At 38.0% G+C, this 23,536-nt stretch overlaps 1 protein-coding gene across 3 annotated transcripts; it reads right to left on the bottom strand.

The window, feature by feature from the left end:
* Nucleotides 1-7,069: 7,069 nt before the first annotated feature.
* OXNAD1 (oxidoreductase NAD-binding domain containing 1) lies at nt 7,070-22,265 on the bottom strand. Of its 3 annotated transcripts, XM_010075315.1 has the most exons (8): nt 22,103-22,259; nt 21,752-21,815; nt 18,171-18,277; nt 14,523-14,664; nt 11,175-11,211; nt 10,969-11,069; nt 8,060-8,168; nt 7,070-7,441 (listed from the first exon to the last, which is right to left on the bottom strand). In XM_010075315.1, the coding sequence occupies exons 1-8, from the start codon at nt 22,231-22,233 to the stop codon at nt 7,287-7,289; spliced, it is 846 nt and encodes a 281-aa protein (XP_010073617.1). In that variant the 5' UTR covers nt 22,234-22,259; the 3' UTR covers nt 7,070-7,286. The 3 variants fall into 3 exon arrangements, with proteins under 3 accessions (XP_010073617.1, XP_010073616.1, XP_010073619.1); XM_010075314.1 differs by having other exon boundaries at nt 10,969-11,211; nt 22,103-22,262; XM_010075317.1 differs by lacking the exon at nt 21,752-21,815 and having other exon boundaries at nt 10,969-11,211; nt 22,103-22,265.
* Nucleotides 22,266-23,536: the final 1,271 nt, after the last annotated feature.

Genomic DNA, 23,536 nt, shown 5'->3' with positions numbered 1-23,536 from the left:
CTTTGCTCCTTAGCACACTGGTATCTTGATGTTATAAGTAACTACAGGGCCTGGGCTTTTTAACCCACAGAAATTGCAAAATTCTGTCCACTTTTACAGAGTGGGAAATGCCCTACGCTATCTCTTGGAGCTACACCTTAAATTAAAATGTAGGGACAGAAAACATACTTGGGTTTTTCAGTGACCAACCTTGCAAACTAGGTTTGGATCTAGGACAGGGCAAACATTCCACTTGGTCAGATTTTACTCTATAATACTCTCTTGTCCACGTATCTTTGCTGGAGAAGTTATTGTGCCATATGTTATTTTGTCATTAAGCTTGTAGTGTCATAAAAATGGTATTTGGGCTTAAAGAGGCTGAAATTGGAAAGCTTAGGTAAGATGGCTGTTGTATCGATCTCAAATAGCATACTGACTGAGGATACTCTCTTTTGAATTTTATTAACTCTTGCAGATCTTTAAGCAATAAGCAAATCGTGCCTGTTTTAGGCACACTGTGTAACAAACCTGATGGTAAATTTGTGTGAGGCAGATGATTCTGATACAAAATGCAATTTCCTATTCACTCACATTTATGTTCTCTTTGCCAATTAACAGTTCCTCACTACTTGGGGGGGTTTCAGAAGATAGAAAAACAGGGGGGGAAAAAAGGCAGGTGAAATATATGTCTTTCAGTAGCTATCTTCACTGAAATTTGAGTTCAGTGTTAACCCTGACCCTTCCAGGTGATTTTGCACCACTTCCTCACTGCTCTAAAGTATGTTGTGGGAAAAAACTGAAGTTGTACACAAATAGCAGGGGTGGGTGGCCAACAAATGCCACTAAATGAACTTACAAAATGCAAATACCTTAACAGAGGGGTTTTTATACAAGTAACTATCTTTTGGGACTGACACCTAATGGAATTCTGTAAAATTACCAACATTTTTATGTTTGGAGCTACCTTAAAATATTTACAGGTGAATGTACATGTGTAATACAGTTTTTGTGATGTTCCCCAAGTACTTCAGTGTTCTTAAAAAGGTAGGAAGTAGCTGTTCCTCTCTTCTTAGCCACCTTCATCCCTATTTAGAAGTGGTCAAGTAATCTGGTAACAAGGTGAGAACTACATTCTAAATTTCCCTGATTTTTGCTTTTTCTAAAACAAGAGCTCCATAAGTGATTTGCTGTTTTTTCCCTAGACTGATTTGTGTCTGATAACTTTCCTTAGTCTTTAACTCAAAATGCTGTACTATGGTTTGTATCAAAGGTGCACCCAGAGTGGTTCAAAAGCATCTTCCATGCCTAAAAATTACCCAGTGGGCAGAACACTGCAGAGAAGGGAAAGGTCATACCACTTTGAATATTTATCTAACTGGGACAACGGCACTCAAGTTTAAACCATTTAATTTCACATACACAAAGTACAATGGTATTTTTTTTCACTGATTAAAGAGTTTATTATTTTGAATTCAGTGGTTTAACCACAAGACTGTAACTAACTTCAGTTTCTGGTGGTATTTTTCAATTATTTCATTCTGGTTTTGGAGATTAGACTGGAGTTCAAATAGCCTGAAAAATAGGTTGTTTCAGTTGTTCTGCTTAAATACAAGGTTTCTGCTCTGTACAGTCTTAAGTACCTGTTTGCAAATTGTTTATTAGCATAAGATCCTTCTACTGATGGTTTCTATTTCAAAGACTAGCTTTGTATTACTTGTTTAAAATTTCACTGTATTTAATTAACATTTTCCTCGTATAAAGTGTTGCAGTAGAAAGAACTCTCCAAATACTTCTGAACAGAAAGCTTTTATTGGATTGCAATTTGACCTTGTTTAACTGGATCCCAACTGCTTACAAAACTAAAGAAAAATAAAGGTCACGAGGAGATTTCTTATTGGTGGTACTTGCACAACTGCCAATGATTTGTCCCCAGAAGGAGGAACTCAGGGTCTCTTAAGTGATGATGAAGGGAAGCTCCTTACTACTGAATTAGCACTAGTTACTGGTGCTAGAGAACTGGCTGCTTGGTTTTCCGTCACCAGTCTGATAGAGCATGGAAGGGTCTATGAGGAAGTTGCACTTGTTTAAGTGAAAGGCTGATTTAAAACTTTGTTCCTGTAAATCCTGGAGTGGCTTAAGGCAGGGAAGATTTGAGGAGAACATTCCTGGTTTTTCAGTTTAATAAGGGAAAACCGATTTGGTTTTATAGCCACATAATCAATTCCAGCTTGTGACTGTGAATTACTCTGAGTTAGTTCAGCTGTCTGGAGTTGCGCGTGCTTTCACCGTGCCCCTGTCAAGTAAACTGAGAGAGCTTAAATCACCTTGTAGATGGATGATACAGATGTGGTGAGGGCTGTGGAAGGCAGGCTTGGGGTACAGCAGCAAGGCTCCACAGCTGTTAGGAGCATCGTGTATCTCAGCTGCATTTGCCATTTTGCGCTTGAAAAAGCAACAGCACCTGAGCAACCAAGGAAGTGAAAGACAGCAGTCATCACCTTATTTGAAGCCTAAATAGAGAAGAGAAAGGGCTAGGCCAGAGCTTAATTCCTGTTTCTGAAAACCTGACCAATGTGGGGAAATATGCCAACAGTGGAGACATGGTATGTGGGAGAAGCTGAAACAGGAGTTTGGCTGCAGAGGTACGGCCTTGATCTTCAGCTCATGGGGGAAGGGCAGGACTCTATGCTGACTTCTTACCCAGAGGAGCCACAGTCACTCTGAGACACCAGCTCCACAGCAGGGTTTGTCACCCCCAGCAGAAAGTGGAGAGAGAAGTCAGGCCCTTTCCTTTTCCACAGAGAGCCACCATTTTAAGCCCAACCTATTTTTTCCCCCAAATTAGGCAGAGTCTCCCAGTAAGGATGCAAACTAGCCTTACCATGTTCCTCTTGGAAGGAGACACCAGTGAGTATTGCCCGCACGCCGAGGGGAGGAGCTGACGGGGTGTGCTGCCACGTGTTACTGATCCTGGCTGGTGACCATGAAGCATGACAGCACACGCACGTGGCACTTGGGTGTGTTTTCGCATGAACGTGTCCTTGTTAGACCAACAAAACTCATGTGTGTAGACCAGTCCCGAGAGTTGCCTGTCTTTGAGGAAGGAGCATGCTGGCTATTCTGTCGGGAGAAGGAGTTACACGTGCTGGTGTTTAGAGCAGGTGGTCATCTGAACAAGACAACAGTGGTTAAATGGGATGAGTTCAAATGAGAAAATCCAGCTCGGAGAAGTGGAAATGTCAAAGGCTGAATGAAGATGGCAAAGAGGAGTGGCTGAATTAAATGAACAATGGAAAAGGGGTTTTATATTGAAACAGACAGCGGGGGGGTGTGGGGGTAGAGGGGCAGAATGATGATGGGGTAGGAAGCCCAAAATGTTGAAGTATCATAATGAAAATAGCATATGTAGAGCTCAGGAGGGGTTAAATACACAATTTGACTGGCACTTCATCTTGCATAATTCCTTTGATAATTGGATCTGTGCACTTGAAAACAATATAATTGAAATAGCTCAAAGTAGCTTTAACACGTGCATGGAAATGAAGCTAAGTACAAAACAATATACTTCTTTTTTTTCCTAATTGGGCTCCTCTATCAGTCTCAGTTTCTAAGGTGAGCAGAGGAAGGGCTCTGCATTTGGATACCCTGCTACACCCTGCTTTTTCTTTGTAGTTGCTGTGACTCTGTACATTTGCCTCAGGGAGCCAATTATAGGGCACAAAAAAACACGATCAGCTTTTCATGCAGGAATTTCATCCTCCCAGAACTGAAGAGTGTTAAGAAGAGCAGATATTAATTTCTTGATGATAAACGCTTCTCAAAACTATGAGGAATGCAGGCTAACTACCTACGCACCTAGGAATTAAGAGTTATAGATGCAATTCATGTCTCCAAGGCTGTTAGTGGAGATGAGCTTTTGGCTTTAAAAGGCGATCTTTGCAAAAGCCTCCATCAGCAGAAAGGTGCCTGTGGTGCCGAATGTGGCGGTTGCCTCTAATCAGTACATTACCTATACATTGAAGGGGGGAAAAAGAGGCTTTTCATTGTAAGTGCTTTCTGTTATTTCCTCTAAAAGCACCCTACTAACTAAAATGATGTAATGATAACTGAATAGCCACTCTTTTTTCCAGTTAATTAAGGCAAATCCTATAGGAATACTTCATATTCGTTGGATCAGATGAGCACATAGCAAACTGGTAAAATGCAAGAAGGTGCAGTCTAATAAGGTTCTAACACAATCTAAGTACCAATATATAGATGGGCACATATCTCATATTGAAAAAAAAAAAAAAAAAGTAACTACCAGTCTACTTTTAATCCTTAAGTCATTCCTTAGCTGATATAAGAGGAATAAACATTTTTCTAAGATTAAATGTTACTATTCAAGAACGTGATGAGAATATTTCTCCAACTCGGTAGCTGCTGAACAGCAGGGGTTGCTCTCTCTTCTCACCAGTGTAGGCTAAGATCACGCTTACTTCATTATTTGCACAACATATGTTTATACAGGTTAATTTTCCTGAGGTTTGTTTTGGTTTTTTGTGTTTGTTTTTTTTTTCTTCTTCATTTATTGTGGTGTCAGATCCAATATTAGATTTTAAGATGAAACTGATGTTTCACTACAATCACTACACGACCACTAAACTCTAGAGAGACTTCCAAAAGATTCTGAAGTGTCAACAGGGAAAAGCTATGGGGGAAGGGGATGGTAACAGCTCTCCTGGCTTCTTGGCTCAGCAATGGCTTTTATTACCATTATGTGCATTATGGCATGAAGGTGTTCTGTGCCCTTTGGCAGGATAACTGGTCAAGGTAAGAAAGAACTTCCTGTTCTTTGGGGGGGAGCAGGTATGAAGTTTTTCTTTCTCCATCTTTTGGTGCAGAGTGTGTGCACGTTTAATAGTACTCTCCATGTGGGTGAGCCCATACAATGAGAGAGATGTGTCCTTGCCCCATAGCACTCAATCTGAGTATAACAGAGGATGACAGAAAGAGGTTAGAGGGAAGGAGGATGATTACAGAAGCAAAGAGGTTTGAAATGCCTTTTGTTAAATGGACATTTTGGTGCAAGTCAGAGGAGTGGTTTGTGAAAGAGATGTCATTTGGGCTGAAGAAAGCATGTGCATTAAGGGGAAAAAAAAAGGGTAAACCAGTTTATAATCCCCTTAATGATTTAGAAGTCATAAGGAAAACATTTAAAGGCTTCTCAGAATGTTTTTATCATTACACTGTTAAAACATGCAGCAGCCTAGTGTGTGGTTTTTATTTTAGGTCACCAGTGTTTCCCATTAGCAATTTATTGCACATTTCTAGGAAAAAACCCTGCTTCCTTCAAGCATCAAGCTCCAACATGTCAGTTGCAATTTTGTGAACGCAAAACCCGCTTGGTTTTATTTTTTGTGACAAGCACACTGTCCTATTTACATTCTAGAGTGAACAAACAAGGAACCATTCCTTGAAATTGAGGTACTTGGAAAGAATCTTCCTCTCATTTGAGAAGGAGGGAATTTGATGAGACATCCCCTCTGGGTCTGCAGCAACTGCTGAGGAGGCAAATAATTTCAGCCTGTGTGTAGTACCACATGGTGTAACAGCACCAGCCTAAGCGGATGAGGTGGCAGGCACCAGGAGATGAAAACTTATGGGCAAACCCTCATGGTACCATCTTTAAGGTCCATCATTCAGTGTTCACCTCTTCCTGATGCAAAATACAGCCTGGTTCTGTTTGTTCTGAGCTGCAGTAAGTACTGGTTTTTCTCCTTGAAGCTCAGTTTGCTGAAAACCTCCAGGATGATTTCAGTTAGTTGTTCCATCGACTTCTGCAACAATTACAGCAGTATTCTTGTGCTGCACTCAAAGCAAGGGCTGGGTAGCTCCTTGTTAAGAGCGTCTCACTGCTGTTTGAAGATGAAGTTAGTATGGATGTGGCAGCAGGTATCCTACAAGCTGTAAAATGTACCAGAGACTCTGATAAAAAGAAGGTAAGACTAGAGGCTAAACTCAGCATACTGAAGCCGAAATGATTTCTTGGGAGAGAACTACAGCTGGGCTGGAAGCCTTTTTATCCAAGCGCAGGGCTGTAATCCTTGAAAAATTATGTAATTCACACCAGCAGTACTGTTGCAGGCTGGAGATGGAGACTAGGTGATGGGAGGGGTATCTTTGCAACCTCTGTTTAAGGCAGAGCGGAGGGATGCTGATGGCAAGAAATGAGCCACTAACAAAGAGAAGGCCTTATCTGTTTAACATATTTAATAATTCAAAAATAATTTATTATTTTTAATAATTCAAAGGTTCCTTATTGAGGTCTTCAAATGTACAAAGGGAATCTCTACGACTTAAGGACTTGAACTCTCTATAAAGATAATTAACTCATTATGGCTTTTTGTTATTCTCAACATTTATATGATGAGTTTTTGTACAAGTTGAGGGAAGAAGCTTTGTTCAAGAAGGGCATAGGTATCAGCCATTACACCTGGAGGTACACTCAAAAGAGCAAACTTTCCAGAGACACTTTTTCCCAACAGAACTGGTATGTCGTGGAGCCTTCTCAAACTCTGCACTGCAGCAGGATTAAGATTTCCTGTCGGCTGGTGCTGGCCAGTGCTGCTTTTGAGGACATGGCCCGTGCAAGCACAAGCTGGATGGGCTATCGCAGCACCAGCAAGGGATACAGGTTCACGCAAATAACGCTGTACAGCGCTGTCAGAAAATAGCTAACAGATTTTTAACACATCAGCTCTTAATATGATTGTGGAAAAATGAATTCTACTGTCAACACAGTTGACTTAAATCACATAAAAGGTTTTTTTTTTCTTTTGACAAGAAGTGACAAGGAAGTCACAACACAGCAACTCTACTTCTATAAAACATTAATTTATTATCTAGAACTGGGGAAGGCAGTGTGTTGACTCATTAGCACAACAATTTGGAGCAGATTCAGAAGTTGTAGCCTGAATTGTTATCTATTACAAACTGACCTGGCATTGCTGCCCAACCGATTCTCTGCAACTGCTGACGAACAAAACAAGTGTATGAAGTGAAACTATGCTGCCACCCGTAAGAAGTAAGCAAACCATCAAAAACCAAGAACAGTTAATGTCTTTAATATAAAATCTTTTCCCCAAAAGCAGCAGCGCTGTATTGCAAATGTATTACAGTTAAATTAAAAGGAACACCATCACAATTGAGGACATCTTCATGTATGAAGTAAAATCTTCCAAATAATTCATATTCATTTTCTGTACATTTCAGCTTATCAAAATACACTGGAAAACAATAATATATTTTCTGTTCAGTAGGTGTCACTACCACCATTTCTCAAAGAAAACACAGTTTCTGGGAACACCCATGTTAGATAGTAGTTTGGATACAGATTCTATCATTGGAGGTGGACCACAGATGTACCATAAAGTATCCTTAGATACGTGTTTTTCTAGATCCTTTGCAGATATTCTTCCCTCTGACAAAGAAAAAAGTAGGAAGTGAGAACAGCAATATTAATAATGAGGTAATTTGAAAAAGAATGGTTGGTTAGAGGTATTTCAGGCACTCATTTCTTGAAAATGCCAGGCCTGTTTAGGTATCAAGATTTGAGGCTTTCAATTTCAAAACCATTTGCTCTTAGATGCGTATTTCCATCTGGAATGCAGGGGATATTAGTCACTGAAGAGGAAGAGGGCTTACATGCAACTAAAAATCCCACATTCAGAGGAAAAAAATAGGTAAGTATCTCTAACACAAATACAAGAGAAAGGGAAACATCATGAAGCAACTGTTACAAGCAGTCAGTTTATCCTTCATCAATCCTGCCTTACGCAAAGTAAATACTTTGCTTAATAGTTTCTGGAATAAAGTTTGCAGTGGGAAATACCAGTATAAAGTTTAAAATTAACAGAGGAGGATTGCTAGAAATGAGAACAAAAACTGCAAAGGGAAAATTTTTCTTTTAAATGCAGTATGTACAGTGAAATTATTTAACTGATATTCCATTTTGAATTATGCATATAACTTCATCCTCTAGGATGTAATCAGACTTTAGACCTTAGAAGTCATCTCCCTGCATTACCATTATATTTACCTGTAACATGTGGCTGAAGTTCTTTACAGATGTGTGACCTCTGTTGGGTAACGTGGAAATGACATGTGATTTTGCCAGGAAATGCATTCATCAAACCAAGAATATTTTTCTGTAATGTTAAACACACTTGCTTATACCACAGGCCATTAAATCAAAGCAGATGTATGCATACAGTCACTGAACACCAGTGATTATATTACCGAGTACCAAAAAACTCTTACATTTCAGCACTGAGAACTTCATAGGCTTGATTTCAAAGGGCTGGCCTGCACAAATACACAGAATTTCCACAACTGGAATGTGAATACACTACCAGCATGTTGTTAGTGCTTTCCTCCTTTTTTACAATAGGCTGCAATATGTAAGATCTGAACCTAAGAACCAGTTACATTCTTTCCTGGTTTCTTCCCCATATAAATTCTCATCATTGCCTCCTTACACTTCCGTATGGGTTTTCCATTTTAAAAAACCCTGTGGTTTGTATTTAACATTTTTTAGGAACTTTTTGAGTCTCATTGCTTTATCTGGAAAGATTACTAGACCCTTTACTCTCTCATCTTCTCCAAGTAAAACCAACTAGAATGTAATGCTAATGCTATTTTTACCAGAGTAGAAGCTCTGTAATTTTCAGTTCCCTAAGTCACAACTGTGATAGCTACCACCAAAACCCCAATGGCTTCAGTTCAAATTGCAGTAAAAAAAATGTCTCTCAGTCAGATGCTGTAGTTAGTTCTGAAACTAAGATTTAGCTACTGTCTAGATTCTGCACTACTTGGGATAGTCAGTGCTGGAACAGACACTGGAAATTCTTTCTTAAAATATTCTGAAATAAAAAGAACTTATACTCTGTAAATAGGTAAATTAGCTCATTTTGTTATGTATTCACTTACTAACTAGTTACTACACTGAACATTCTGCCATGGGTGGCTTAACAAAAAAAAAACCAACCAGACAGATTCTACTTAATAGACAAATCTGATTGCCTAAGAAGACATGGGATGAAGAGCAGCACAGCTGGACACTGCTGTACACGGTTCCACTAGTACCTCTAACATTGACCTGCCTTCCCTGTTCTGGATGTAACTCTAAACTTCTGTCCCCTTCATATGGAACCACGCACAATTTGATAAAACTTTTGAAACCAATCATGTCCTGTTGAGTTGAAGTCACAGGACCACGCCAGAAAGCATGCCTGAGGTAGGACTTAACCTGCTAAAAAAATCCTGCAGTCATTCACAGCACCTGCTTGTAACCTATCCCTGTAATTAAGTGACATGGACAGAAAGGGCCATGTATTATATATGTGCCATGAAACCACAAAAGTACTATTTTCCAGTATCCTAGGCGAAGAGACAGGCTCTCTTAAACTGAATGAAGGAGAATTTCAACAGCTCAGCAGGCTCTTTGCAGCCTAGTGAGTTAGTGTACAAAATGAAGCAGACAGCTGAGCAATACAGACTTAAGGGAAAAGCCCTGTCTCCAGTGTCCCAGCCACAACAAGGAAATGTGCGTCACATGGAGTCCTTGTGAAATCAGGAAAACCCAGCTAACTGGCCTCTGAAGTAGCAAAGTTAGTATGCTATCCTGGGTAATTCTATTCTAACGCTATGTGCTTCTACCTTTTTAAGTAACAAGATTTTCAAAAGCAGTGCACCTGCCTGTGAAATGACAGCACATCCAAAATGAGTATTAGACCAATTCCATTCAGCTGCCAGGGACGAAGGGCGATACTATACATAGCCGCTCCTTCATGGAACAGGTCCTCCAAAACGCAAGCAACAACCAAGCATTTCCTCATGGAGATCTGTACAGATGCACCTCACAACAACATGAAGACTCTAGTGATGCTATTTCCTCAATCCTCTGCACAGAAGTAAAGAATTTTCATATACATGTTCTAGATTTGAGGGACATGTGAAGAATGATGGGAAGGATATATTTAAGCACTGCAACATATTGTGTTCTTTTCAGTCCTAGATGCTCTAATGCAAAAGCTCTGCTGTAATAACATTGCTGAAGTGAAACTCGGGAAATGCTAGCTCCCGCACTGAAAAAAAATGGGCATGCTTAGAACAGACTGGGAGATGAGTAGTTGGCCAAATGGAAGATTAGATGGGTTCCACTTTATTATTCTCCTTCTAGGAACAAACAAATGACTTTTCAAAGAAAGCAAACATACGGTGTAAGTACAGAAAAAAACCCCTAGTAATGGATCCCAAAACAATTTCTGGAATCGTGATAATTTTCACCTTTACCTTACAATCAAAAGCTTTCAATACTTCAAAGAAACCGAAATCATTAGGGATGGTGCTAATTTGACCCTAAAATGTTATCAGTGACCCTCAACGGCTGAGTGTGACAAGGGCTAAGTAAATGTTGATGAAGTACTATTACACGCATTTTACAAGAAGTGCTTATAAATCCTTCATTCCTAGGCTAGTGCCCAATAATAACTAATGCACTATCAATAAAGCTCCCCTATTATTTTAGAAAGTATTTCTTTTGGATGTAATTGCTCTTGCTAGTCTTTAAGTTCAATGCAATCCGTATTGAGATGATGCAGTTATAGTATTATAGCATATAGCATTATGCATACTATTAGTGTGTATATACACATATATATTACAGTATATATAATCTTTAGTGCACTGTGATGCTCTTATGAGATTACAGAAAAATGTAGACATTTAGGGGTAACTGACTTATCAGTGAAGTCAGTGAGGCCAGTTATGTCCAATAACATCCTTAATTTGTACACTGGCATAATCAATTAACAAAACACACATGGGATTTAAAGCAGGAAGTGACTTTTCTCTCTGTACAGTGTCTGTAATTTGGCAACAGAATGATACACACACCAATAGCTGAATATCTGAGATCTATTTAAAAAAAAACAACTTTTGATTTACCTTAAATAAGAGTTCGCTTGTATTTTTTGCACTGTAGTACAGCTTCACTGTTCCCATTTTGTATCCATTTCCTTTACCCTCTTGGTATCCATGAAGATCTGCTATATGCAGCAGTATAGAAAACAATGGGTTAATTCCAACACCCCCTGCTATCAGCACTAGTTTTACAGGGGAGTCACCAGGCTGAGGATCAAAGAAGAAATCACCTCCCACTCGCAGAGCCACTTCTGAGTCAAGAGTACACTAGGATGGAAAAGAAGATATTTAATTTCAAAACTAAAAGCAAAAGTGGAAATATTATTCTTGCACCACAGTCACAAGACTTGCTGGGCTGTGATTTTTTTATTTTTATTGACCAGCGAGGGAAAACTGAAGTACGTTAAAATAAATGCAGTTTCCAGCTATCCTGAAGTAATCTGTTTCAGTGTCTCTAGGGATCTAGCTCCACTTTCAGAAGATTCAGTCTTCTGATAAGGCAGGATGGTGACTCCCCCTTCCCACCCCCATAAGAGCTGAAAGAGGAATGATTCCTGCAAGTTCAACAGCAGTGGGTGGTTGTGAAAACCTGAGGTTAACATGTGAGATCACCATTTTACCCAAGCCTAGCCTCATGTCAAAAAAGGCCTTGCTATGAAGTCACAGAAGGAAGTCCAAATGAGCTGAATACATGCAGAAGGTTTCTCCATCCCCATTCCTAAAAAATAAAAAAACACCTAAAAGTGAAGCAAGCATCCACAAGAATATTTCTTGCAGAACCACTTCCACACTTGCAACTTTGGAGTTACAGAAGAAGAAAAATCAAGCGAAAACCTTCTGTCTTCCTCTCCACTTGTACTTAAATTATTTTTTAGAGAAATTTGCCAAAGCATGGGGGTTTTTGATACTTGGAAAACTAAAGCTGCAACAACAACAAAAAAAATGTGGGTCAGTATCTTCTTGCTAAACCGGTACTGCATCCTCATATGAAGGGTGAGACTGCAGTACAGAGAAGTCAAGTGAGTTCTCCCACATCACTGCAAGCTAACAGAACAAATTGAGGCAGAAACCAGAACTCATTTTGGGCCATATATAGGGTTTAAAAAATAAAGAGGACAGGGAAACCAGGAAAGGTGGGAAAGGAGGGAAAAAAAAAAAAAAAAAAAAAGGTAAAGCTACAAGAACTGCTAAAAAACTAGCAGTTAATCACTTACAGAATAAAAATGCTTCCTCCAAAAAATCCTTTTGAGATCAGGAAACAGTAATTGAAACTTAAGGATTTCCATTAATGACAACTGTATAGTAAGCAAAGGTCTAAACATGTAACAATTCTGCTAGGGTGAAGAAGGAAGCCCTTTGATGCAGGTACTGCACAGAACACAGAAGGTCCTGAAATATGGAGCATGACTGGTAAATAAAATTTTTTTGCTTTTCTTAATTATTGCATAATCTCTCAATTATAGTGTACAATGATCAGCATTTATTATCTGAAACTAATTTCTCTCTCCCTTTTCAGTGTACACTGCCAGGCTTTCCCACCACGTCTTACTTTCTTTTAGAGAAGCATGAATCCAGTCCAGATTCATGTGGCAGAAGGAAGACACAGAATATGGTATCCTTTGCGGAAATAAGCATTTTTTAGGCAGAAGCAATCTCACTCTTGTCTAATCTGCCTCCTTAACCAGCCATAGCTCATCAAGATGCAACGTGGTCTAGTGGGAGGTGTCCCTGCCCATGGCAGGGGGGTTGGAACTCAATCTTTAAGGTCCCTTCCAACTGAAACCATTCTATGATTCTATGATGACGGGACATAGGAGACAGGAAGAACCTCTCCTAACCAGCAGTCTCCCACATACTTCAGTGTGTTAACCATGGCAATGATAACAGTAAGTCAGTCTCTTAAAAAAATCCCAATACCTTGTGGAGTAAAATGGTAAGAAAATGTTGTCCTTCAGCCTAGTTTGTAAATACAGCATAGAAATGGTTCAGAGAAGTGAAGCAATCAATACATTACACATACATTTTTCTAAATAAAAGGCTATATTTTCCTAAGCTATAAAGTACACTGTGCTGAATTTTATGATTTTATATACAGTAATATTAAAGAATAAATATAAATACCTCTGAAAAAAAGTACGTACTAACTATTCCCATAACATCTTTTACCCTAATATACCAACTTCCTTTAGAAATAATTTTAAAATAATTAGGTACCAGCGTTTTTTCACCACATATGCAACCTTTTCAAATTCTAGGTTGTTATTTTTTTCTTCTTCTTACCTAAGGAAATGCATGTGCTTTTGTTTAGCTAGAAGAGTCCATAAATACCCTGGAGGTTTCTCCACAGCATCAGATTTGACCTAGCTTACCCGCTAACTAAAGATTTTCCTATAAATTCAGCCAGAAAACTCAGCAACAGCAAACTGATTTACAACATCAAAAATCCTAAAAGAGCCTCCAGAGATTGGGAATTATGAAGTTAGGCGTTCCTATTCTCTAAAGAGCAATACAAAAAATCAGGCAATCCTCTTAGGTACTATGTTGTCTGCTGGCACGTGTACTACAAGCTCTACACCACATCTCACAAAGGTTATTTTGTTTATGTTCCAGTGCAGACAACTTGCCTTAACACCAATTAAAATACTGTGGATGGTCACATGCTAACTACTAAATTAGCACCACGTGCATATTCTCAATTCTAGTAAATTTGCATCAATATTTACTGTAACTCTGCTGGCCACTGAACAAAACTGACGTATTTGTAAACCTGGAAGAATCTGCCAATTTAAACCTTGCAACCACATTTCAGAAATACAAATGCCAAGCAGAGAACAGTAAATAGGACAGATCACAGGGGGCTGTGAAAAAAGAAAAGTTGATGGGACAGATCATCTATGAAATATGACCAGCAGCAGAAATAGGACCTTTCTGATTAAAACTCAATGGGGTAAATAAATGAACAAACACTGCAAGATGCCAAAGTGTCAGACTTTAATTTTAATATAGAAAAAATCAAGTCTTGGGTTATGTCAATATTACAAAAATATTGCATAATTAAAAGAGTACTATAGAAATATTAAAGTCCTCTGTTGTTTTATCATTTCATAAAAACTGATCTAAATATCTCCCTTTGCTCTCCCTTAAAAATCTATATTTGTATTTATCTGGCATTCTGATTCCTAGTTTGTATTTGTAGAAACAGCAAGGAATGATGGCAAGTTACTAGACACAACTTCGTAATGTGTACCAGCCTGTTCTCAGGAACACAAGTTAGAAGAGAGGTTTTTCAGTTAATGAATTCCAAAGAAGAGAGAGCCCTTATACGCACTAACTACAATATCACTGTAAGTCCACCAAGCACAGTCAAAAGATTACAATAACCCTATTACCATATAAACGTTCACTTTCAGTCCCTTACAGAACAAAAGGTTTTAAGGTTTACATTGTATTAAAAATGGTTGAAGCAGTCAACAGTTTTTCAGTCAATAGCAAAAAGTGGTCTGAAATCACATTCACCGTCCTCCTTCACCCCCCAAAAAAAAGAAAATAAAGTGCAAAATCTCACAGTCAACATTTACCTCAGTGTGAACCCAGTGAGCAGGAGGATGAAGAGTGTGCTTTACTGCCAACTCTAATATTCCTTCTCGTTCCAATAGGCCAGGGCTTGAACATATTGAGAATCCCCCAACCACAGATACTCCAGGAATAAAGAAATCAACCCTAAAAATAGACCAGAAACAAAAGTTTAAAAAAACAGCCAACAACCCCAAACATGGGAAACAATAACCAAAACAAAATGGCTGCCTCTGTTTCAATTATCCTTCCTTTACAAAGACATCTTAATTTCCATAACATAACTTTTTCCAAAAAAGGACTTAATCTTGAGTAACCTTATTTCCTTAGAATTATTTTCATCTAGAAACTTGTCATCACCTTCGTTAAACTAGCAGGTTTTTAAACCGTTCTGCTTTTAGCATTAGATGCCTCATCTTACAACAGACTAGAATTCTAAGTATTTAAATAAATTATTTGTTCATTAAAACAAAACCACAATATGGTCTGATGGAGTGGCTTAAATTCCACTCTTTTCAGTCCCTTTGATGGGCCCTTCAATTTTCAAACATAAGAAGACTGGGAAACTAATTTTAGAAAAATTTCTTTTCTTGGAAGATGAAATACCTGAAGTAAAACCACAGTCTATAAAAAATTTCTTATGTGAAAAATCAGTTACTAGAAGCAGAATTGCTTTACCTACTGAACTGTAGTGCACTCTGGTGGCAGATAGCTCTTTCTGGTTGATAGGAAATTCAACTGGAATAAATTACTACAATTTTTTTTCAGTAAACCACGCATGAGTTTCTACAGATTAGAAGGTAACATATGTCTAAGCTTTTGCAACACCAGCAATTACAGAATATGGAAGGCAAACCATTACTACACATGAGCTATAATTCATTTGCATAAAAGCAAGGCTTTGATATTCCAAATAGAATCAGAAAAAGTTAGAAGTTGGTTTATGATTAACATTTAAACTCCTCCATGTTGCTTAAATCTTTAAATACTTCGGTACATAACAAAACCCCTGTATTTCAAAAGAAAACTAGTTTTTAAAACTAATTGTGCTGCTCCACTTAGGAAACAACCACACTGGTAAGCAATCCAAAGTACTGGAAAATCATTATTCAATTCAAGCCTGAATTAGGCTGGCTTAGTATTAGTTAAATGAGAATGTAACAAGAAATACAGACTGGCCTCCACTGCACACATATTTTCTTTAAACAGTAAGGCTATATTCTTCACAGAGATCACAAATTCTTGAGAGAGGAGAGAAACACTCTGAGCAGTTCACTACTTTTTAAAGAAAAAATCTTGCCTGCTTACTCCCCACAAAACTTCACCCTTCGAAGAAAAATATCCTCTCTTTCTCTCGAAGAATGCACAACGTGTGATATATATGATATTACAGTGATATAATTTTTAACTTTATGCTAATAAAATTGATGGTGTATAAAGGTATCTGACTGGAAATGAAAGGTCAACAACCAAAAAAAAGTTGAGAAGGCTTATTTCCCTGTCCTCAGCCTGCCCTTCCTTACTGCTGGGAAAGCTGAGCCCCAGCCACGCTGACCCTGGGGCTCAGCTTTCCCAGCAGTAAGGATGTAAGAGATTAGAAAGAACAACTCTTGTATTGCAGCATTTATTGTACCAAACAACTCCTCGGGATGCTACTAAAGCTCTTTACCACCCTCTGGTGGAAAATAACTTTACTACTTACATTAACCAAAAAGAAACCAAAAACCCAAAACATTTTTGCTGTAAAGCAACAATTTACATTCAAGTCAAAATGTTCTCCTTGACATATAAAGGAAACATACACACAAAACCAAACATTGCTGTAAAACCTAAATCGAATGTAGTTTCTTACCCTTCTAATACTAATGTATGCAGGATGTTTCTTTCTATATCAGTATTTCTTTCCCAGTTACATAATGAAAGATTTTGGTGCAAAGTATACTGTGTTATAGTGGACTATCTTGCATTTCTGAGGGCTTGTGTCATCTTAGCTGTGTGTAGAAAGGATAAGAGGACTCCTGAAGAACCTATCTGTGACAGCTTAAGCTAAAAGAATAGTTTTTTACCAACCTATATAAACCCACAACAAGGAGAGGTGCAAAAAGATGTAAAACAGAGATCTTATGGTGGTTTTTCATTTCCCTCCTTTTTAAGGGCTACCTAAGGCGAGTCTTTAAGAATAACCATTAGCAGTTGCTGGAGGAAGGGATCAGAAACATTAAAACCATGAAGCTGCTTCTTCAAAGTATTTATAACATGCACATACCTCAATGCATGTTTTAGTAAATCAAAACAGGCAACAGCAACAAGTCTCTTCATTATTACTTGAAGTCAGATAAAGATCAGTACCTGCCAGCATGCTTGCAAAACAAATTCACTTTTGCTTCTGAAAAACTTGATAGAACACTTTGAAAATATATACATTTCAGTGACACTCGCTGGCTGGTAACATCTTCCTATAGCAAACTGTAACAAGTTAGCCTTTTCTACCCAGGAAATTGTGGCCTGGTGTTTTGTACTGCTCATCAAAAAATGCAACCGCAGTTTATAGCTACAAGTATACAAAAGTTGTTGTATCCCTTACAATAGCATTAGAATACTTTCAAGGAAGAAGAAAATGAAAAAGAGTAATTATAATTAAAGCTTTCAGTTTTCAGCATGATAATTTCTAAAACATTTTTAGAGGGTAAATGCACTTTCCAAGTACTGGCAAGCAGGAATTCAATGAGTCACTGCACATGTGCAAAAACTGCAGCAAATTACCCCACAAACAAATTATTGCAATCAGCATCTTGTGTTCTGGTTCTAAATTTAAAAGCCAGCATATTAACACTATGTGAGTAACATATGCTGTTAATACCCTAGCAGCTATACTTTGATTCCAGCAAAACCACTTTCAGATGGCCTAAGCCAATAAAAAGTTCAAGAACATTTAAATGACCAATGCCAAAAGCAACTCATAGTTTTAAATTAATTTCTAAGAGAAAAAAAAAGTGATTGAGTAGGAGTATTTTTAAAAAGGAAGGAAGACAAACATGAAAATCCACTATTTCCCTGCGAAAAAAAGCTGTAAGGTTGCTTAAACAGATAATTATTTCAAATGCTTAATAATTAAAGGGTTTTTGTTTTTATTTTCAAGTTTGCCTATCTATATTTATATATTAATCTGACCTAACAGGCTTAATTTTCAGAATGGAAACTTCTAAGGGAAAAATAAAAGTTAACAGGCAATTCTGATTTTATTATAAACCAAAACTAAGTAACCTGCTAATCAGCAGCAGTCTTGGCTCCACTGTAAAAATAACCGGTAAATAAAGATAGTAAAGACAGCTTTCAGAATAAATTGTGGTGTACTTCAAAGTACTCTTGAAGAAACAACTTAATATACATAAAGCATATGAACATATCGAAACAAACGGAATATTTAAAAAATACCCATTTTTGCCCTTTTAAAATTAATATTTAGCATATTTAATAATGGCTATTTTAAAATTATGCCAGGTACCAGCTATTTCACAGGGCACCCAATAATAAAACATCGTACTATATAAATTGATGATTTTTTCCAAAGCTCAAGTATCAAAGGCCTTTTAACATTTTGTTATAAAGGATTTCTGCCAGTAATTTTCCCCTCAAATATTGGAAGATCTTACCACTGTCCTGCTTTGAAAGTAAAATCTTTATTTGCCATAGCCAAACGAAGTCTTTTGACTGTCTCTGATTCATTGGTGATTCCACACACTTTTGCTTGTGAAATTACCTAATAAAAGGAAAATAAGCCATTGTGTTACGTAGATATCATTTGCAGCAAACGTACTCAAGAATCTGTGTATCAGGTCTCTATCACTTTGCATGTTATCAGTGGTGTTTCATTACCTCAAGCACCAATATTTTTTTACTGGGGTAGAGAAAAAAAATGGACTCACTTACATAGTCACTGAATGGAGAAATGGTTTTCTACTTACAGTCCACCACATCTGTCACTTTTGTCAGGGTTATTCTAAGATTATATACACACTTACTTCATTTCAGTTGAAGAGAACATAATGATAAAGAGAAGCGATTGCTAGTTACCACTTTTCAGATTCTTTTGACATCTGTAGAAGGCAAACTCCTGTATCTTTCCAGCAACAAAGTGAAAAGATCTCCGATACAAAGACTGACAAAGGAAACTTCTAAAAGATGAGCTGCTACTTAAGTCCCAGGGAGAACTCCGGATCTGTATCTAGTTTTATTTAATTAATTAAATGTATTACTGAAAGATTATGCATTAATGCATAATACATTAATGAAATAAAACCAACAAACCTTGTGTTACTGTGTTTACATATGTACATACCCATTTGACCACGTATGTGATCTATGAACACAGGGAAACTGCGACAAAAGTGTTTATTGCTTGTTAACAGAAGAGCTTTTGTTCGGTAACCAGATGGGAAAGGATGCAAGAGCCATCCCTGATACTGCTTTTAAAAAGATTAAAAACAACAACAAAAAAAGAAAAATAATGCTTTTCTAAATGAAAAGCAGATTTTGCAACAGGACTATTGGGGAGGAGCTCCCCAGTTAAAACTCTTTGATGCCCATCAGAACAACATGGATTTTCATCTTCTCCCTGCCCTTCCTCTTCAGGTATTTTTGAGTTTTAATTATAAATCTTTTTCCTCTACAAAGAAATTAAGGTCCTCAATATTTTCTACACATGCCAATATACAGATTGTACTCTATTAAAAAAAAGCTGATGTCATTTACCACACTAGGAAATACTAGTAATACCACCACAACTCTACCATTTCTCATTTGTGTAAGATCAAACAGATCAAAAAAATTTTAAACTTTAAGCAATTATACTCTAATTTAAAACACATGGCAGGAAATTAATTTATTCATAAAGCAACATCTGAACACATCCACTGTCCCATTAAACAGCAAGACATTTGCCAATTTAAAATAAAGTAGCATACATTCTTTTCCACTTTAGCAGACAGTATTAAATGGGGAATGCAATCACTTAAGAGTTAACATGACTTAAATGGTTGTTCTGATGGAGAAAGACTAAGCACAGGAAATGGACATTACATGAAGTTTGGATCTTCTTCATTCCCTTCTTTACTCTTCAGTACACCCCCTAATTTGTTCTTTGTCTGATATATCTGACAGAGCACTGGAAATTTAATTCTTAATCAGTATAGAGTTATTACAAAAACTGAATTTGAGTCAGGGTGATCAAAGACAATTAACCAGTATTTCAGACCACCACAAGAGCATCCAACTGACCCAGAGCAAGGGTGCAGTGAGAGGGAGGAGGACACAGGATTCCAGACTTTGCCATTGTGTTTCAAGAAAGTGTTAAGGCACTTTTTCTTCACAGTCCTAGTCCTTCACATTACCACTCTTCAACAGCCGATACTGCGTGGCATGCCACTAATGCAACACAGACCTATGATTCTTTCATCTTTCTACAGGACTGAAATGGCCAAATAAGGCAACACAGACTGAGGGAAGCCAGCCACTGATTATATGGACTTTAAAACCAAGCAGAGGATTGAAAATAAACTGATTTTAAAGTGGTCAGAAATAAAGTAACAAAGAATAAATCAGGCATTAAAAAAAGAAACAGCATAACCATCTGATACAAAGAGAATGTGCAGCAGCAAGAACTGAGCCCTGCTCATTCACCTATCTCATACAGCTTCCTTCTCTTCCTCAGGCCTTAGACAGTTCCCTGTACCACCTCAGAGCTTCCAACATCTCATAAGGATCTATTTCCTGCATATTTTCCAGCTATGCAGCATCTATGTTGAGCAGAAAAAGTAAGCAAGCCAAGCAATCACAAATATCCAAGATAAAAAAACCCATGGTTACAAAACTCAAAAGTGCAATTATTTCTTTCATGTCAGAAGCAAACAAGAATGTGCATCTGTCTGTACCTGTCTCTACACTCATTCTGTCCATGTTCTGAGTTATTTTGGCATAAATTGGATCTGACCAGCTGTATGTCCACAAGCAATCCTGATCTGTACTCCACTAAGAGCTGACAGCAGGTGCGAGCAGCTGAGGCACAGCTCTGGGACACATGGTTCCCAAAACTGGCTCCCACCCTGACAGCTCTGGAACAGGCAGAACAACCTTGCATTTGTCTCATCCACCTACTGGCTATATCACAAGTGCTGAATCTTCAGTTTTGGGGGTTACCTATATAACCCCTCCACCCAGCTTCCTTTCAAGAAGAATTCACTAGGTCTGTGACTTATTCTCAACTATACTTAGGGAAAAACCTAGCAGAGAAGGACTTAATTATGTGCACATGCACACATTAACATCTGTGTAGCGTGTCTGAGAACACACAGTTTTGTCCTGCTGTGTGATACATGCAGGACTGGCGTGTCATGAATGGCTACTCAAGACTGAGAGAAGCTAACTAACAATGGCGGAAAAACTGGGCAGCGTTTCCCAGCTCCTGGGAGTTAAAGATGGGATTTTGCAGTCAAAAAAGTGCTGTACTTCTTCTGATAAGTCTAAGAAAAATGCAGAATTGTTTCACTAGTGAAACATTTTAGAGCCGAGGTCATATTCTTCCAGTATTTAAAAATTTCAAAAGATCTACTTAAGCTAATTAGAGGAAATGCCTATATAAAGTACAAGAGTATGTTCACCTCTGAACATGATGAAAAAGAATGCTCACTGCACAAAACTGAGATCCAGAACAAGTATTTCTGGATTTGGATGGAGAACCATCCTCTATCTTCCTTGTATCTGTGAATTAAAATAGATACAAACTAAGATCCTTTTTACAACTGTCTCTCATCTCTCCCTTCAAAATTTCTACACTTTTAATCTCATTTCTTATGTTATAAAATGACATTTTCCACATTTAGTCTCAAATTTGAATCAGAACTGTAGAAACCCATAAAAATCTGAGAAGCCTGTGTAGAAATGATGGGTATCGGTGTGCTTTCATTACTTGTCACAATCCATACTTGACCAGAATTCTATTAAATTTCTGTCCAATGTAAACCACATCATGTGGCACCAACAATTTTTATGACTCATTACATTTCAACCATTTACCACAAAATATACCTACTTTACAACAATATTGGATTCAAAAAATGAGGAGAAAGAAGTACAAACAGACTCCAGTAAAAGAGAAAATGTATCCTAAGAATCAAATACAAATATCCTGTTTCTTCACACCAAAAAATAAATACATCCTAAAGAACAGAACACTGACCTCATGGCGAAAATTATTTGCCGTCCTCTCCAGATGATCCATTTTCCTCTTTGATTTTATTGTGCTGCAACAAAAAGCAAGCAAAGAGAATTGCCATTCTGAAAACAGTGCTACTCCCCCTTACTGATATGCATTCTATTAACATAACAATTTGCCAGTGTGTAATCCAGTCTACGTTCCAGATGACAAAAATCTAAATAAGATTTGAATATACACATACAACTGGGAGTTTAATAAGTATTTATAGGTCTATAATAATTTGTCAGCTTCATTCTGACAGTGTTATCTTTACATTCTCTTAAAAAAAAAAAAAAAAGGAGCAAGAGCGGCATTTGTAGATAGATAAACTACCTGTTCACTGTGCAGGAACAAAAAGCAGAGTGCCTCAACACCACCAATGAAGAATGAGTGGGAAAAATTCTGCCAGCACCTCTCAGTAACTGAGAAACAGTAAAACCCACATAAATAGCAGCATGAGCCATGATGACTGGGCCGTCTTCAGAATCACCAGCTCCTGAAAAATCCATATAAGTATTTGTTAAGTTAAATACTCACTATTTGACATGGCTTGTTTTCATCTTTTATTTCCATTAAATTAGAAAGTTAAGGCCAAAGTTAAGCGGGAGCTAAAACTAGCAATAGATATACAGGGTAACAAGCAGGAATTTCAGAAGTATGAAAGCATTATAAAGAAGTGAAGGTGTGCATCCATTGATTGAAGGGGAAGACAACCTTCTCACAGATGATATGGAAAAGGCTGAAGTACTCAACACTTTTTTTGTCTCAGTCTTCACAGGCAAAGCCTGCACCCAGACCTCTCCTTGTACCAGTACATCTTGGGAAGGAGAGGGATAAGTAGGAGTGGGGCCAGCAACTGCTTAGAGAAGCTGGATGTATTCAAATGCACAGAACCAGATGGGTTACACTTCAGGCTGGTAAGAGATGCAGCTGACATGCTCCTGAGGCAATTGTCTATTACCTATGAAAAACAGTTATCAGAGAAAGTCTCCAATCGACTGAAAAAAGACTAAGGCATGGTGATTTTTAAAGAGGCAAGAAGCAATGCCCATGGCCAGTCAGCATCACCTCAGTCTTGGGAACAATGCTCAGAGCTTGGAACCTGTGTGAAAGCTAAGCAAGTAATCAGGGAGATTCAACACAGATTTCCCAAGGGCAAATTATGTTTGACAAATCTGAACACCTACTGCGATGAAGTGTCTGGTCACACAGCTAAGGGAACAACAGTGGATACAATATACCTTGACCTTCCTGTGTCCTGTATCATTTGACACCATCTCCCATAGCATGCACACTAGGAAGCTGAGGCCAGGTGGACTCTTGGAGTGGTGGAAAACTGGCTGGGTGGGCAGAGAGACTTAGAGACTTGACGGCTTCAAACTGCTTCAGTTGCTGGCTAGTAACAGTAAGAGTACCCTGGGCCTGATACAGTTTAATAAATTTATCAATAACTTGGATGATGAGACAGAATGTACCATCAGCAAACATGTGAATGATACTAAATTAGAGGGATGGCTGACATGCTGAATGGTAGTCAGTCACTTCAAATAGGTGCTGAGAAACTGCAGGACTGGAAAACAGAAACCTCATGAACTTAAAGAAGTACAAAGGTCTACATCTGGGACTGGCTTAATCCAGTACTAGCAACTGTCCTGCTCCAAGCAGGAGCTTTGACTAGATGACCCTCAGGAGTCCCTTGCAGCCAACATATCTGTGATTCTAAATGCTCAAACAATATTTATGTTTGAAAAAAGATCAGACAAACAC

Source organism: Pterocles gutturalis, unplaced genomic scaffold (assembly GCF_000699245.1).
Source record: "Pterocles gutturalis isolate BGI_N339 unplaced genomic scaffold, ASM69924v1 scaffold18087, whole genome shotgun sequence".
Classification (NCBI taxonomy): domain Eukaryota; kingdom Metazoa; phylum Chordata; class Aves; order Pterocliformes; family Pteroclidae; genus Pterocles; species Pterocles gutturalis.
The sequence above is the reverse complement of the archived record's forward strand: the minus strand, read 5'-3'. Positions and strand labels throughout refer to the sequence as shown.

Coding starts and splice junctions, on each gene's coding strand:
- OXNAD1 (XM_010075314.1), bottom strand. CDS start 22,233: ATGGCTCATGCTGCTATTTATGTGGGTTTTACTGTTTCTCAGTTACTG. Junction 14,665..18,170: donor ACTTTCAAAGCAGGACAGTG/GTAAGATCTTCC, acceptor GTCTATTTTTAG/GGTTGATTTCTTTATTCCTG. Junction 8,169..10,968: donor CAAGCGAACTCTTATTTAAG/GTAAATCAAAAG, acceptor TTAACATTACAG/AAAAATATTCTTGGTTTGAT.